We start from the raw sequence: 15,743 nt of genomic DNA, 5'->3' as shown, positions 1-15,743 counted from the left end.
GCTTCAATGTTGAAATAAATTTATATTTAATGATAAAAATTTTTATGCAAAGTCATAAACAAATGATTGATTTAAATAATAAAAATTTTCACACTGCGTAGTTCAGTTAACGAAGTTTTTTTAAAAAAATAATATAGATATCTAATACTCCATCTAAACTTTACTTTACGCGGATAACAAATAAATAATAAAATCATTACCCCGTATTCATTCCGCATTTAATTTACGTTTACTCCTCAAATTTTTTACAATATGTGTGTCTATATGAACCCTCGCAAATTTGAATCACGGTGGAAACACGGTAGGTTTGTTCCATTTTACCACTGCGATTACGCGGTGTATCCACCGTGATTCCACGGTGGCTTTACCACCGTGTATACACGGTGTTTCCACTGTGATTACGCGGTGGATACACCGTGGAACCACGGTGGTGAAATAGCACAAAGCCACCGTGGAATCACGGTGGATACACCGCGTAATCACAGTGGAAACACCGTGTATACACAGTGGTGAAATGGAACAAACCCACCGTGTAACCATGGTGGATCCACGGTGTTTACACTTCCACGGTGTTTCCACCGTGATTCAAATCTGCGAGGGAAGATCTGTATCAATATTTTTGAAGAACGAATGTTCTTCTCTCTTAAATATGGAATAGTGAAAATAGTGACTATTCACTGTTTACTAGTGAAAAGTATGTCACTAATTTAAATAGTGGTATATACTTTTCACTGGCAATAAGTGATTATTCACTGCCAAATAGTGATTGTCACGTGATGTTCCCTAATTCGTTTTTAGAGAGTTCTATATTTTTTCACTTTTAATTTTCTTTTTCATTATTACTATTGCGATTTTTACACGGTAAAAAAATACCGGGGTAAGTCTAAGAGGTGTAGGTGTTCAAATTTTCGGTGTTAAATTTCAATACTGAAAGCGGTGTTAAAAAACACCGCCGCTGGTGTAAATATTCTTCATCAGTGTTAAAAAAATTTCCCGATGTTAAAATATAGTTTATATGTAGTATCAGAAATTGAATTTTACTATAAATACAAAAAAAAAAAAAAATATTTCATTGTTTTGTATACTTGTTAATAAATGATGTTTTTTATTAATTTTCTTAAAAAACTGACATTTTTTTGTGTTTTATAAGCTTTTCAAAATTTACACTCTGAACAGACGCAGTTTATCCCGCTTTTACATCGATTTAACTACACCGGTGTTTAATTAAGTTTATTTTTAACACCGCTCTTTTTACAGTGTAGGTTTGTTAACTCAATTTGAATATTTGAATTATTAAAAATTAAAAGCATCATCAATTCAATATAGCAGACCATGTATTTTTTTTCTTCCACTTCAATTTAATGCTTTTATATAATTGTCCTGTATTAATATTTTATTTTATTAAATTTAAATACTCAGAATAATTCAAAGGTGAAGAGTGAAAAAAACTTAAGTGAATATACCAATGTACTATATTAAGCGGATTTATTCTGGTGGTTTTTATGAAAAAAAAAAGCAATTACATTTCGAAAAAGAAAAATATGATAAGAAGAGATAACTGACGGTTCTAAAATAATACACGAATGAGTGTAAGCAACTATAATGCCCGGAAAGAAGCGAATAAGAGGGGTTGATATAGAGAGAAAAAGACAGATTTACGCGGAAAAGTAAAATATTCCCCGCCCTGAGCACCATTCAATTCTCGACAAGTGAGAGAGCTTGCGTGAAAACGTCGTACAGCTATTGGGTTAGAAGCTAATATGGCGGTGTCAGTGTGAATGAGGTGGGGCGAATATACGTGATATTAAGGGCTGCACTTTCGTTTACTAAGGGTAGTCCGTGTTGCGCCGTTGAATCACGCATTCTTCTGACAGTTACCGCACCGGGTAGTCGTGCTTTACCCGAGGGTTGGTTTGTTAATTCTGTTTTCACAATTGTATATTGTGACAATTTAAAGTTTCATAATAATATAATTACATATTATTATTATTTTATTTACGTGCCAATTAAGGGTGGAAGTATAAAATTTATCTGAAATACTTTTTTACTAATCACGTGGTTTTTATTATCAAATTTGTTTTTTATTTAAAGTGTTCAATGGTTGTTTGTTTGTTTGTTTAATTATAATTGTTATAATAATTTTGGTTATATCGATACAAGAAAATATGGCGCAAACTTGTAATCAAAAAAGGAATGTTTACAGCATTGATCAGATTTTAGGCCACGCAAAAGATGAAGGTAATTTATTTTATTTATTTAACTAATTAACTAACTAGCTCTTCGAAAAAATATGCATTTTTTATTCAATTTTTTTGATAAAATTTATCTTATTAGTTTAACCAGTATTGTATTTTTTTTAAATTTAACCTAATAAATAAAAGATAAAAAATAGTTCATATATTAAAGTGATTTTAATGTGAATAAATTTGCTTAACGTTCTTTGATTTTTTTCTCAACAAATATTTGAACTGAATATCTTTCCGCAAACTGATATTTCAAAATTTATAATCAAATAATGTAGAATAAATTTTATGTTAATAATACAAAGTTATCATAAATTATAAACAATTAAATTTTATTAGAGTAATTATGAGAAAGTTAGACAAAATTAATATTTTGGTGTATTTATTAAATTTGTCTTCAATTATTGTATTATTCTATATATGTATCCTTCTCTGGAGGTATATATAACAATAGTGTCAAAATAAAAATTAGATAAAGGTATTATATAAGAGTGTAATTAATTTAAAATCCGTAAATGAAAAATAATGGACATTAGTATTTTTATCATTTCCCCCCCCCCCCCATTAAATCGTATGATCTCTTAAAAGCAGAGTGTAGCTTTGGTACAACATTTTATAAAAATCAATGAAGTGAGCTTGGACATGAAGTGGGTACCCCATTGTGCTACGTCATAAAAACATTAAAATCTCTCTATTCATAATGGATTAGCTTCTACATGCCCGCGTGTCTGTTGGCGCGCTCGTGTGAGTGCGATTACCTGATGCTGAATACGTTGGGTTGTGTTTATTAGATGAGGAATATATAGTAATATATACATATAGGTCTATATAAACATCATGGGGATGTTCCGAGACGTGTGTGAGATAGTATAAGTATCTTATCTGCAGACTCAGCATAACATTCTACTCATGATACCTCATATTATCCAAAGTATCCTGAATATAGGATTAATATTAGAATCTATCTAATAGGGACATAAATTATTTTAGTTAGTTAAATTAATATTTAATTTAAAATTATTTTTATAACTAATAATTGATTGATCAATATTGTAATTAAGTTTATTTAATTTTAATTATCATGTAAAATTTTTTGTTATATGTAATATGTGACGGATAATAAAAGTCGTTTAGTTTTAAAGTTTAGAAACGAGAGATTGTAAAACAATATTTACTAATCGGCAATAACGGTTTTGCTTATGCTGAAACGAAATCGGCAAATGTACATGTGTACTAATATCAGGTTCGAGAGGTCTACAGCATCAGGCGAGAGATACAATATATATATATATATATATATATATATATATATATATATATATATATATATATATATATATATATATATATATATATATATATATATATATATATATATATATATATATATATATATATATGTATATACATAGAAATGAGGTGGAGAAAAAAAATCAGTAGAGGGTTGTCAGTATTCAAGGGGACTATAAAAATAAAATATTTGAGGATTAAAAATTGGCAAATCCGTCGGTCAGACGTCATCGATATATGGATCATATTGACGATCCATAAATCGCCTCGTTGGGTAACGATTGGGTATCAAGAAGCTTATAAAAAATGAAATAAAAAATAATGTACAGTTGAATTTATAGTTTTTCAATTCACGTGTATCCTATATTCGTTTCGAACTGTATTATGAATATTTATTTTTAATTTTTTTTGTTTTCATCATTTTTACTATTTTTTTAAACTCATCCTCCGCGTACTTAAGGATGCTCTTATTTTATTTTATTTTTTGTTAATATAAAACTGGATTATTGAAGATAATTTTTAAATTAACAAAATGTATTTGACAATTTATTTTAATTATAGATATTTCAGATCATGCTAATTTATTGGAATCAGTACGTAATGTACGAGGATCTGGAGAATCTGACATACCAGATTTCAAGGAATTACCGACGATATCTGATTTACCTGAAATGAATGATATGGATCGACCTAAAAAAATACGAAGATCTCGTACAACATTTACCACTCATCAACTTCATCAATTGGAGAAGGCATTTGAGAAAACTCAGTACCCTGATGTTAATTATAGAGAAGCGCTAGCATCGAGCTTGGAGCTTTCGGAAGCTCGAGTTCAGGTCAGTTTAAATATTTATTTAAATTTCAATTCGTTATTAGTAATCTTCTTATAATTGTACAAAAAACGGTTTTAAAGTGAACTTACACTGGCGTACTGGTGTTATTTCATGGTGTAGTCATATTATACACAGTTATAAATTTTGTGTATTTGTGTTGAAGAATTGTTTCGCAAATTTTTTGTGTTGATTTCCATCACATCAATCTGTTGATTCAACGCAAGCAATCTGTGTAAATTTTCTTTAACATAATATTTATATTAAATAATTGGAAATTTCGGAATCCCTTATTAAAAGAAACGATTTAAAACGATTAGAAAGAAAAAATTTTAAATACTTTTTGATGCTTTTAAGTACTTTAAATACTTTTGAATCACCCTTCTTATGGGAGTTTAACACTGCAAATCGTTTCTTTTAATCAGGGATGTAACACATTTCTTGTGTTGTTCGAAAAATACCACAAAATTAGTATTGTTTGGCTAAACACTCCCCTGATGGGAATTAAAAAAAAAATTATTTTAACCATAAAACAATGAATGTGGAAAAAATTGTTTTTTAATCTCCAGCATCGGTCCAAAAATGGACCAAACGAAAATTTTTTTATTTTATTTTATTCGTTTCTGAATGTAGTTTTCAGAAAAAAATACAAAAAAATTATTCAGAAGGTCCTTCTATTTTTTAACTTGATTTTTCTTACAAAATTCAAATTATTTCGATGATTACCATTTAACTTAATTAATTTTATTTTTTTTTTCCAAATTTCAAAGTTCTCTGAGCACTCAAAAATTTTAAGCATGGTGTTATGAGAAATAAGGCTAGTTAAAAAAAATTTTGTTTTTTATTTGGGAATAAAAAATATGAATCGAAAAATCATCACTCTGAAAAAATTTGAGGATTTGCAGAATATGTCAAAGTTTTATATGAAAAAAAACAATCAAAAATGGTAAACATCGAAAAATTTTGAATTTTTTTCAAAAATCTGCAAAAAAACAATGAAGATAGGTTGCAATCATTTTTTTGTATTTTTCTTCGGAAAGTACATTTAAAAAGAAAAATTTTGAATAAAAAAAAACGTCCCAATCAGTCGAATTTTGAAAAAGTCGAGTTCAAAAGTGGTCGATTTGGTGTGGAATGCCCCATATATATAAGTTAATTTTAACACTAATCTCTAAAAGTGAATTAGCGAAATTCAATAGAAAATAGTGAATATTCACTAATTTTCACAAATTCAGTTTTCGAGAGTATAAATCTGTTGAATTTATGCAAAAAAAAAAAAAGTGCACACATGACAGATTCTATGGGTTCAATTATTTAATATAAAATATGTGTTATCGATTAAACCAAACGCAATATGTTGAATTAACATCACAAAAATTCAGATAGACCGTTTGGAACACATCATTTGTGTTAAATTTAACATAAAATTTCTAACGGTTATTAGTAAATAGTATTCGTTTAATTGAGCGGAGTAATATTGAGCTTACAAATTTACTTTTTCTATAAGTTATATCACCTTATCTATTTCATTTATTTTATATATCGCTTTTCTTTGCAGTGTATTTTGATCCTCAATTAAGGAAATTATTATTTTTTACTAGAATTTGCTTCGAAGTTAGCAAGAGAACGATGTAAATTTTTGTTTACCTCATTGCTTAGTTTGGAAAAAAAAAAGATGACTTTACTATACTAATGGGTTTTCCTGTAAAGAAGAACTATACGGAATAGCGAAAATAAAAGAGAGATGAAGCGAAAAAGATAGAGAAAGAGAGAAAGTATAAGGATTTAAAAGCGCTCACTTGGGTATGCTCTTGCTACTCAAGCTCGTTGTCGTCCACTTAACTAATTACCAAGCTATTGTTCAAAATCTTGTCTAGTAATTTTCTTTTATGTTTCATACAACAATGACCAATTATTATGGTCGATTACAATGATGAAAATTAACTTATAACTATTTAAAAGTGTTTTACTAATTGAATAATTTTAATAATAATAAAAAAAAAAAAAAACGGAATAATTGACCCGAGTTTAAAGTTGTTGTGGTCTTTTTTTTTTTACTAATTAAAAAAGATTATGTACCAGAAATAATTTTCTTTGTTTTATATATTAATTTCTTTTATACGATTGAATTTAATGAATGCCGCTCATAATTTTTTCGAAAATTAATATTTGAATTAAATTTAACATTAATAGTTTATATTTGGGTATTGCGCATATTATTTAAAACTTCATTGGTTATCTTAGGATAATATATGATTATAAAAAAGGACAATAATTATTGATAAAGCTTTGAATTGTGAACTATATTCATAACTATACTAAACAATAGACAACTCAAAGAAATAATTCAGTTCGAACTAATTTAGAAAAGGCCATTTGGCAGCCGAAATAGAAGTAGATTTCGTGATGCATACACATATCTGCGTGTGTATGTGAAAAGTTTATAGCTACAATCGGAGGCAATGGGAAAGCCACAAAAAAAGTTTTTTTTAACATCATTAGAAAAGAATGCAATAGCAAAATTTCATTTAATGAGTGATGAGATATGTAATTTCTTTGATCTAGGCATATATATAAACATGAAAATTGAAGTTTATTTAAAGAGCTTTCAGATGCATTTCGTAGAAATTCGATAAGTTGTCACATTCAAAAGTTATTGAAGAAAGGATCAGTAAAAATCTAAATTTTTTTTTTTTTAATTTCTAAATGTTATATCTTCTAAATTAATCTACCGATTGAGCTCATTTTCAAACTTAATCGAGTTAGTCACCCACGAAATACGTACATAAATACCAAAAACGTAAGTTTCAAGGCGGTCGGTTGAAAATTGTGGCTATATTCAGTGACAACCTGCATAAAATTGGTTTTTAGAATATTTTATAAATTTTTCAAATCATTTATCTATTAGAAAAAATATTTAAATCATTGAGTTGTATATTAAAAATTGAAGGCAATTGAGCGAGCTTTCTATGTTGACATAAAACTTTTTCCTGTGTCAACATAGTTATTTTTACTACGTCAACGTAGGAATATTTCCTACGTTAATAGAAGAATTTCTTCTTTGCCAACCTAGGAAAAATTCTTATGTCAACATATAGAAGAAATTACTCTGATAAATAGGAAAAATTCCTATGCTTACATAGTAAAAATACCCATGTTAGTATAGGAATTTCAGCAATATTAACAGAGAAATTCTTCTATGTATACATAGAAATTTTTTGAATGGTAATATAGAAGATATCCTTATAATTTGTAGGTAGTTTCTATAAAGTATCGTCATATTCTCGTTTTTTTCTAGTAAAATTTCCTATGTTGATAAAGCAAAACTTGCTATGTTAACAAAGGAATTTCCCCTAAACAAAATTGAGAAAATTCCCATTTTTTTTTTCTCCGTGCATTTCAATTTTTTGTTTTTCTTTTTTCTTTTTAAATTTAGAAGTTTTCTGAGCACTCTCAAAAAGTTTTAGCGTGGTGTAATGAGAAATAACGTTAGTTGAGAAAAAATTTTTTTTCAATTGAAAAAAAAAAAATGTTGATCGAAAAAACATCAGTTCGAAAAAATTTGAGGATTTGCAGAAAATGTCAAAGTTTTATATAATAAAAAAAAATCAAAAATGGTAAACATCGAAACATTTTCGATTTTTTCCAAAAATCTAAAAAAAAAAAAAAACAACCAAGGTAGGTTGCAATATTTTTTTTGTATTTTTTTTCGAAAAGTTCATTTAAAATAAAAATTTTGAAAAAAAAAAATGTCCCAGTCAGTCGAATTCGGAAAAAGTTATATCTATTTGAAAAAAAAGCCATTTTTTTCAAAAATTCATAACTTTTTTTTGGTTGGGTTAAAAAATTTGAAAAAATTATGAGAAACGTTTTTGATGGGGTAGAAAAACAGAAAAAAATTTTCAGCCAAATCAAAAGGAGTCGGGTTCCAAAGCTGTCGATTTGGTGCGGAATGCCCCATATATATATAAAATTTATATATATATTTATATTATAAATACATATATAAATTTTTTAACCAACAGTATTTTTGGAACCTACTTGACTAAATTAAGTAGAAAATGCTAAAATTTTTGTAAAGTTGCGTCATGAGGACAAATACAATAGTTGAATTTTTATAAAATTTACTTAAAATATAAAAATAAAGAATAAAAATAACGGGTACGAGAAATTTTCTTTTCATATGATGGATTATATATATATATATATATATATATATATATATATATAATTCTTGTTCTGGCTAAAATTGGTTACTGGATTAGCGTAACTATCTGACACCCAAATAACGCGCTTGTGAGTGAAACGATTAGAAGAGAGTAGAGGATGATGCGAGTAGCGAGTGAATAAGCTCGAGGGAACAGAAAGCGTAGAACATTGAACGTCCGAGGGGTGAATGAGAGAGCGGAGGCTGTGGCGGGTCGCGACAACGGAATGCAGTGCGCGGAGGCAAGCTTTCGCGGGGGATGAAAAGAGATAGAGTATTCCGATTGGCCCATTGTGGTACAGCGAAGCGACAATGCCGGCAATTGGCCGTCGCTCGACAAAACCGCTAAATGATCCGCCAGGCGCAGTGGTGCCACGGCCACTTTATTTCAATCTATCTCCCCTGAAATATCCTGGTTACACTCGATTTCGAATCCGTAATAGCTGGCAAGCTGCTCTCACTATTTTTTTCACATTAATGGACACGTTTCCCAACCCTCGATTCTCGTGCTGTTCAATTCAACCTCAGGCCTACACGATGATACGATAATGGGTGATCGTTCGATGACGTTTTTCCACCAATCATTTCGTTCACTATTTTCTTCATTCATTGAATCCAGAAATTATTTTTTATTCTCAATTCCCATTCTATAATCGTTATAGTTGTAGAGTCCAATTCAAGTATAACTGTTTCAAGTACTTTATTATCGAATCTATCAATATATAGAAATTTTATAATATTAATTTAATTAAAATTTAACAGTCCGACATCAGACATAGTAATCGTTTAATAAAATACGGCATAAAATACTCAATCGATAATATTACTCCAAAGTAAATAATTATCGTACTTTTTTTTATTGTTTCCAAAAATATTGACTACAAAATAATTGTTTTAAGAAAGTGTTGATTTAGAAATATATTTTTTGTTAAATTATGTTTCGAATAATTATTTTTATTCATTCACGAATTCATTATTTAATTTAACAAATATAAAAAAAAAATACATTCTTGTTCCAAGAAATTAATTTATCGCGAATTTGCGATAAAGTTATTTTTTGACTGAAGAATTTACTCTCTTTTTTAGAAATTTTATCTGACAAAATTTTACTAACTCTAAAATTAAATATTTTTTTTTTTTTTCCGTAATAAGTAAATTTTTTTTTGAAAAAAATTACTACAAAATAGATTATAATTTCTTCAATAAAAAAAAAAAACTTTATTGCTTATTTGCTATAAATTGATTTGTTAGATCAATAAGAAAGTATTTTTTTTTTATAAAAGTGATTTTCTCTTTCAATGCAATATTAACGATAAAAATTTTAACTTGAGTATTAAATGAAATTGTTCTAAAAATAACTTGAGGGCTTTTCATTGGAACGAGCATTGTCATATGAAAATGAAAACATTTTTTATTGATACATATTGAATTTATCATCAAGTATAGAAGAAGATAAAATTGATATAACAATAATAACGATTCTGTATGTAAAACTCAGCTAGGTGGTCGCTAAAAAATCCAGGGTAACTCAAGCGAAAAGTGAAAGCATTTAGTGTTGCGTCGAGGGGGTTGTGTGGCAAGCACGAGAAAGCTGGGGGTCCACAGAACTTGGGGAAAATCACTGGGTGGAAGGGGATTGCTCAGTATAGTACTGCGGCTCGGCGTCCAGAGGAAATCAGGATAATTGTTAACAATTAGCTTAATCAGCCCGGAGAGGAAGCTTTTGTTAGTTAGTCGATATACGTACTCGTTTCTCGTCGAGGTTCTCATGCTCTTTTTTACCCCTTCTGTGGATTACATATATTGTCAGGTATCATAGGAGATGATCCTTTCTCTCTTTAATTTATTATCCCTCTCTTATGCTCTCTCTACCATTTTGCTCCAGGGGATGAATCTAATCCGCAATTTAATTGCTCGTGATATTGTCGATGCCAATAAAATAGACTTAATAAGTTTTAATGAGTTGGTTAAATACCAATTTACTATTAAATCTTTAATAATTTATAATTGAAATTAATACTTGCAGGTGTGGTTTCAAAACCGTCGAGCGAAATGGCGCAAAAAGGAGAAAACACTGGGACGTGATCCAAGTTATATGCACGTTGGTCAAGGTAATATGAATTAAATTATTTTATTATTATTACACTTTAAAACCAAATGTGTTAGAAGTGTTCCGTGTTTAAGACGATAAGTGAAACTAGTTTTTTGTAGTCACTTAGAACACATTATATATACACGGTGTGTGTTATATATCTATGGATTGCTTACAGCATTTCAATGTTATTTGAAAATTGTGTTAATTTTGACTACACACTTGGTTTAAGAGTGTACTATTTAGTTTTTTTTTATTATTAATGACATGTTTGTCATACCGGTATAATTAGAGAATATTACGATCAACACCCGTTGACACACCTGCTCGAATAACGATTAATGTCAGGAAAAGAATTACCGAAAGGGTGGCCTCATATTCGGTAATCGTGTCTACTTCTATCTCGACCATCATTCTTACTGACGATCGTGTATACGTGTTATATGATGCAAAACTCTGAAAAAATTTTTAGTCTTAATAAAAATAAATGTTTTAATTTTAGCATTTTTTAATAATAATCGTTCATACAGTATAAAAAATTGAGTAATGGTCTATAATCGGGGCTCTACCTGTTTATATCAAGCAAAAATCCAAATATAGACAAATTGCCTTGAAACCAATTTCATTCTCTATCATTTCTCAATCAATTAGGTGTTATTTAAGCCACAGTAAGTTATAAGTGTATACCAAAGGTATAAATTATGCTTGATTTAGCGATATTGTTAGTTATTTTTCAGTTCCGTGCTACACTGCACTTAATGACATATTTTACTTGTCATTCTATGTATTGACTCTTAAGTCAACCACCAAAACTTAAGGTATATGCCTATTTGCCATAATGTTTGTAGTTTCGTCCTGAGTACGTTAACGGACTCGTCAGTAAGGCTGTGTTAACGCACTCTTGCCTTAGACTACATCTCCTACTAGTACGCGCCGGCGTAAAACAGTGTTGTGGGCTTCAGCTAGACACTATTCTAGCAAAGAGAGGCAGACACCGTCCAAACTACTTGCAACAAAATGTTAGGTGAGGTGTTGTACACATTAAAAGTATTGAAATAACACAAATAATATGCCGATTTTCACTATTACAAGAGATCAAAAATCTTTTGTAACTCTTAGTTAGACCTTTCCATCGCCACCGTCCTTCTTACGGTATTATATAAAATTACTTAGGGGAGGGTGGGGCCGAGTAGCCCCCCTGAAATTTTGATCAACAAAAATTTTTTTATTTTTCGTCTAATTACTATAAATCTGATATATTTGCGCATTTTTAGCCCTACGCATGACACCTGGGGCAAAATGAACCAGCTGAAAATTCTTAAAAAATGATTCTTTTATATTTTTATTGTCAAATTATAAAAAATTTAATACATTAATCCATTTTTCGGCTGATTCTCTATAGCTGGGGCAAATTTGGCCACTAAAAATATTCGAAAATAATAATTTATTTTTTAATTGATAAAATTTTTTAAATAATGCAAAATGATCTGTAATCTAAAAAATAAAAAAACCCGTTTTTTGGTTTCAAAATAATGACAAATAAGAAATATAGAATTGTTTTTTTTTTTACTAAATAACAATTAGTAGTTAAGCTAATCGAGGGGAAACGATTTATTACACCTTAAAAAATTTTTTTTGAGTAATATAAAATCAAAAATAATTGTCAACAGAAACACAGAAAAATTACAGTTTCTACAGTAAAAAGGGCTTTCGGGGCAAAAATCTTTAAGCATTAAAGCTTAAACTGTAATTTTAGAAATTTGTTATAGTAATAAAATTAATACAATTTTAAGCAGCAAATTTTACAGTTTAAATCGACAATATCGAGTCTGAAACTGTAATATTTGTTATTTCTGTAAAATTTACTGGTAAAAAATGTAATTTTTACAGTTTCAGACTCGGAGCGCTTTACTACTATACGAAACTGTAATTTTTCAACTGCTCTTTTTTCCGTGAAGAAATACATTCTGAATGATAAAAACATTTAAGAAAAAAAAAATTATCATTTTTTGGAGGGGGGCCTCTGCTCCACAAAATAAAAATTTTTTTCCAGAATTTCGGCAAAATGTCCATGAATTGGTTCGAAATAGAACAAAATTAAAGTGATCTGATGGTTGAAAGCCACAAAAAGTAATAATTGGCTTAGGTGGTCCGCTCTACCCCATCCTCCTTTATATCTATTAGAAAAAATTTAATTTTGAAAAGTAGCATGATTTATGTTATTTTTATCAATTTTGTACAATTTGATTGCAAGGTCCGGATGGATATCTAGTGTTAAAGAAAAAAACACATACAGAAAATTTAATCCGCCATGTGGCTGAACACGTGGAAAAAGTTTAATTATAGATCTTTAAGGTGTAAGCACTTGGAACTTTGAAAAATATGTGGAGCCCCACTTCTAGGGTATCAGGCGTTTTGAGCACCTGACAAAATATCCCCGACAAAAAATCTCCGGACAAAATATCCCGATGAAAAGAAAGCAAAAATAGTGAAAGTGGCAAATATTATATAATAATATTATGGGAGATATTTTGTCCCCATAAATATCCCCATGAAAAGAAAGCAAAAATAGTGAAAAAAGCCAAAAAAACTGACACAAAACTGGGGATATTTTATCCAGAGATATTTTGTCGGGGATTTTTTGTCAGGTGCTCAAAACGCATGGAACCCACTTCTAGACCATTACCAAAAACTTTTTTAATTATCAAGGATAATTGATATCGAAATTTAATAAAATTAATTTATTTGACATGAAAATCGATTTTTTACACAATGAAAGAAATTAAAGCGTAATTTTTAATGAAAATACAATGTAACTATTTGATAATATATATTTTATATTCGATTAATCAAGACATTGAGTTGGATTTGAATTTTAAGAAATTTTTAAATGACAATATTAATTTTTTTTTTAAAACCTTGATTAGTTTTTCATAACTGTGAATTTATTAAAGCTTTGTCATGAAATTTAAAGTATTTATAAATTAATTGTACATGGAAAAAAGGAATTCACGAGGAAAATTGTGGTTTTTCGAATAACTATTACATTAAAAATGAATAAATATTTGAAATTAATTGACTTATGATCAATAACGAATCAATTATTAAAATAAAATACATTGTGATTTTAATTTTTATGACATTTATGACTTGGAAATTTACAAGTAATCTAAAAATCATGTATCTAAATAAGTCGATTTATAATCCTATTTATATTCAATATTTCTAACTGATTTGAAATTGCCAATAATTTCAAGTAATTTACTGCGAATTTCGAAGGAAATTTTAAACAGTATATATCAATATGATTTATAATAAAATGTATACTTCAAAAATATACTATTTTATTCGTATATTCCATTCTTTTTGACTAATATGAAAATAAAAAATAAATGTAGAAAAAAATAAACAAAATATAAAAAGATGTCTTGTTTACCCCTTGATGTTAGTCGGTACTTACGGCTGTATTCATTCTATTGAGTAGCCGCATGAAGGGACTTTTTTTTCCCTTATTTTTTAATCAAACCCCATCGATCGTGGCATAAAGAATATAAAGGCAAGTTTGAGAGTCGATTTTCAAGGGTGGAGTCAAGTTGAACAAAACGAATTCGTTTAAATGTTCGGAAACCTTATATACATTAGTATAATAAGACTCTTGTTAAATTATCAGTAATTTATTTAATTTATTTTATTTGTTTCAGATATAAACGATTTATCACTTGCTCCACCATTGATGCATAATCCATCGACTCCAAGTGGTGGATTTCCCTGGTATATGCCATCAGTATTTTCACCCTGGGTATCACCGGCAAATGCTTCTAAAATACCAGCACCTCTTCAAGCTGCATTATTATCACAATATATGGGGCTACCTTTATCATCATTAAATTCACTTCTTCCTGTCGGTTTTAATTCAACCGGTGTATTAGCTCACTCGCAGCTTCAACATCAGCCACAGCAACAACAACAACAGCAACATCAACGTGATCAACTTAATTCACAGCTACAGCAAATTCATCCGCTTCTTATGGATGTTCAGAATATTCCACAAAATTTAAGTTCAAAAAATGATCGTGATGATGATTCAACATCTTCTGAAGATGAAATAAGAAGGCAGAGTGCACAAGTACTTAGGGTCAAAGCTGAAGAAGTTATTCGTAAATCGGGAAATTAGGAAAAATAATAAATATTTATTTTCGGAGCTGAAAGTTTTTAAAATACATAATTATGTGAGTGACGAGTTTACCAAAGACAAACTAGAGTGGGTTGACGATATAGGTATATTAATAATAATTATAAGAAAGTGAATTATTTATTTATTTCATTTGAAAGTTGAAAGTTCTAGATTTTGTGATAACGATTTATGTGTAAATAAACAACCGATAATAGTTACCGTTTCTTTAGTGATTATGTATATAGAGTGTAGCAATCTGTTTTATTGAAAACCACATTTCATCATTAACATTACCCTGGTTTATTATTTGTTTATAACCCAACCGCCACAGTATAATATAGTGGTTGATTTTCCATTTTTTATTTATTTACTAGCAATAACTTTTTTTTTTTTTTTTTTTTTATAGTAAACATATCGATAAAATCATACAAAAAATAACGATAATAATAAAATAAAAAATAATAAATTGAAAAATATATTCGTTAATAATTTTTGTACTATAAAATTGTATTATATTAAATTATCAAATTAATCATGTAAATATGTAGGTAATAAATCATTATATAACGTTTAAAATGAAATGAAGCAGAACATTAAATATATAAAATTTAAAAATAATAACAAGATTTTTATTATTATGACTATTATTATTTATTTATTTAGCTGATAACTGTTCTATAATTATGATTAATCCAAGTACTTTAAATGGAACTCGAATTACATATTTGACGGTTCAATTGTATACTCATACTTATACAATTATTGTGCATTTAATAGTGAGATATAGTTTTAATGATTTTACTAAATATTAAATCGGAAAATATACTTGAATAAAAAAATTTATAAAATCTATTAGTAAAATCAATGAATTAATAACATATTTTTATTACTAAAACGTATAAAACTA

The 15,743-nt window shown here is 28.5% G+C and overlaps 1 protein-coding gene across 2 annotated transcripts; it reads left to right on the top strand.

The window, feature by feature from the left end:
• Nucleotides 1-1,847: 1,847 nt before the first annotated feature.
• Nucleotides 1,848-15,419, top strand: LOC130678775 (retinal homeobox protein Rax-like). 2 transcript variants are annotated; one of them, XM_057486236.1, is made up of 4 exons: nucleotides 1,848-2,238; nucleotides 4,104-4,369; nucleotides 10,597-10,681; nucleotides 14,364-15,419. In XM_057486236.1, the coding sequence occupies exons 1-4, from the start codon at nucleotides 2,166-2,168 to the stop codon at nucleotides 14,834-14,836; spliced, it is 897 nt and encodes a 298-aa protein (XP_057342219.1). In that variant the 5' UTR covers nucleotides 1,848-2,165; the 3' UTR covers nucleotides 14,837-15,419. The 2 variants fall into 2 exon arrangements, with proteins under 2 accessions (XP_057342219.1, XP_057342218.1); XM_057486235.1 differs by having other exon boundaries at nucleotides 4,095-4,369.
• Nucleotides 15,420-15,743: the final 324 nt, after the last annotated feature.

Source organism: Microplitis mediator, chromosome 2, assembly GCF_029852145.1.
Source record: "Microplitis mediator isolate UGA2020A chromosome 2, iyMicMedi2.1, whole genome shotgun sequence".
In the NCBI taxonomy this organism is placed as follows: Eukaryota; Metazoa; Arthropoda; class Insecta; order Hymenoptera; family Braconidae; genus Microplitis; species Microplitis mediator.
Note: the sequence above shows the minus strand (reverse complement) of the source record. Positions and strands in the feature narration are given on the sequence as shown.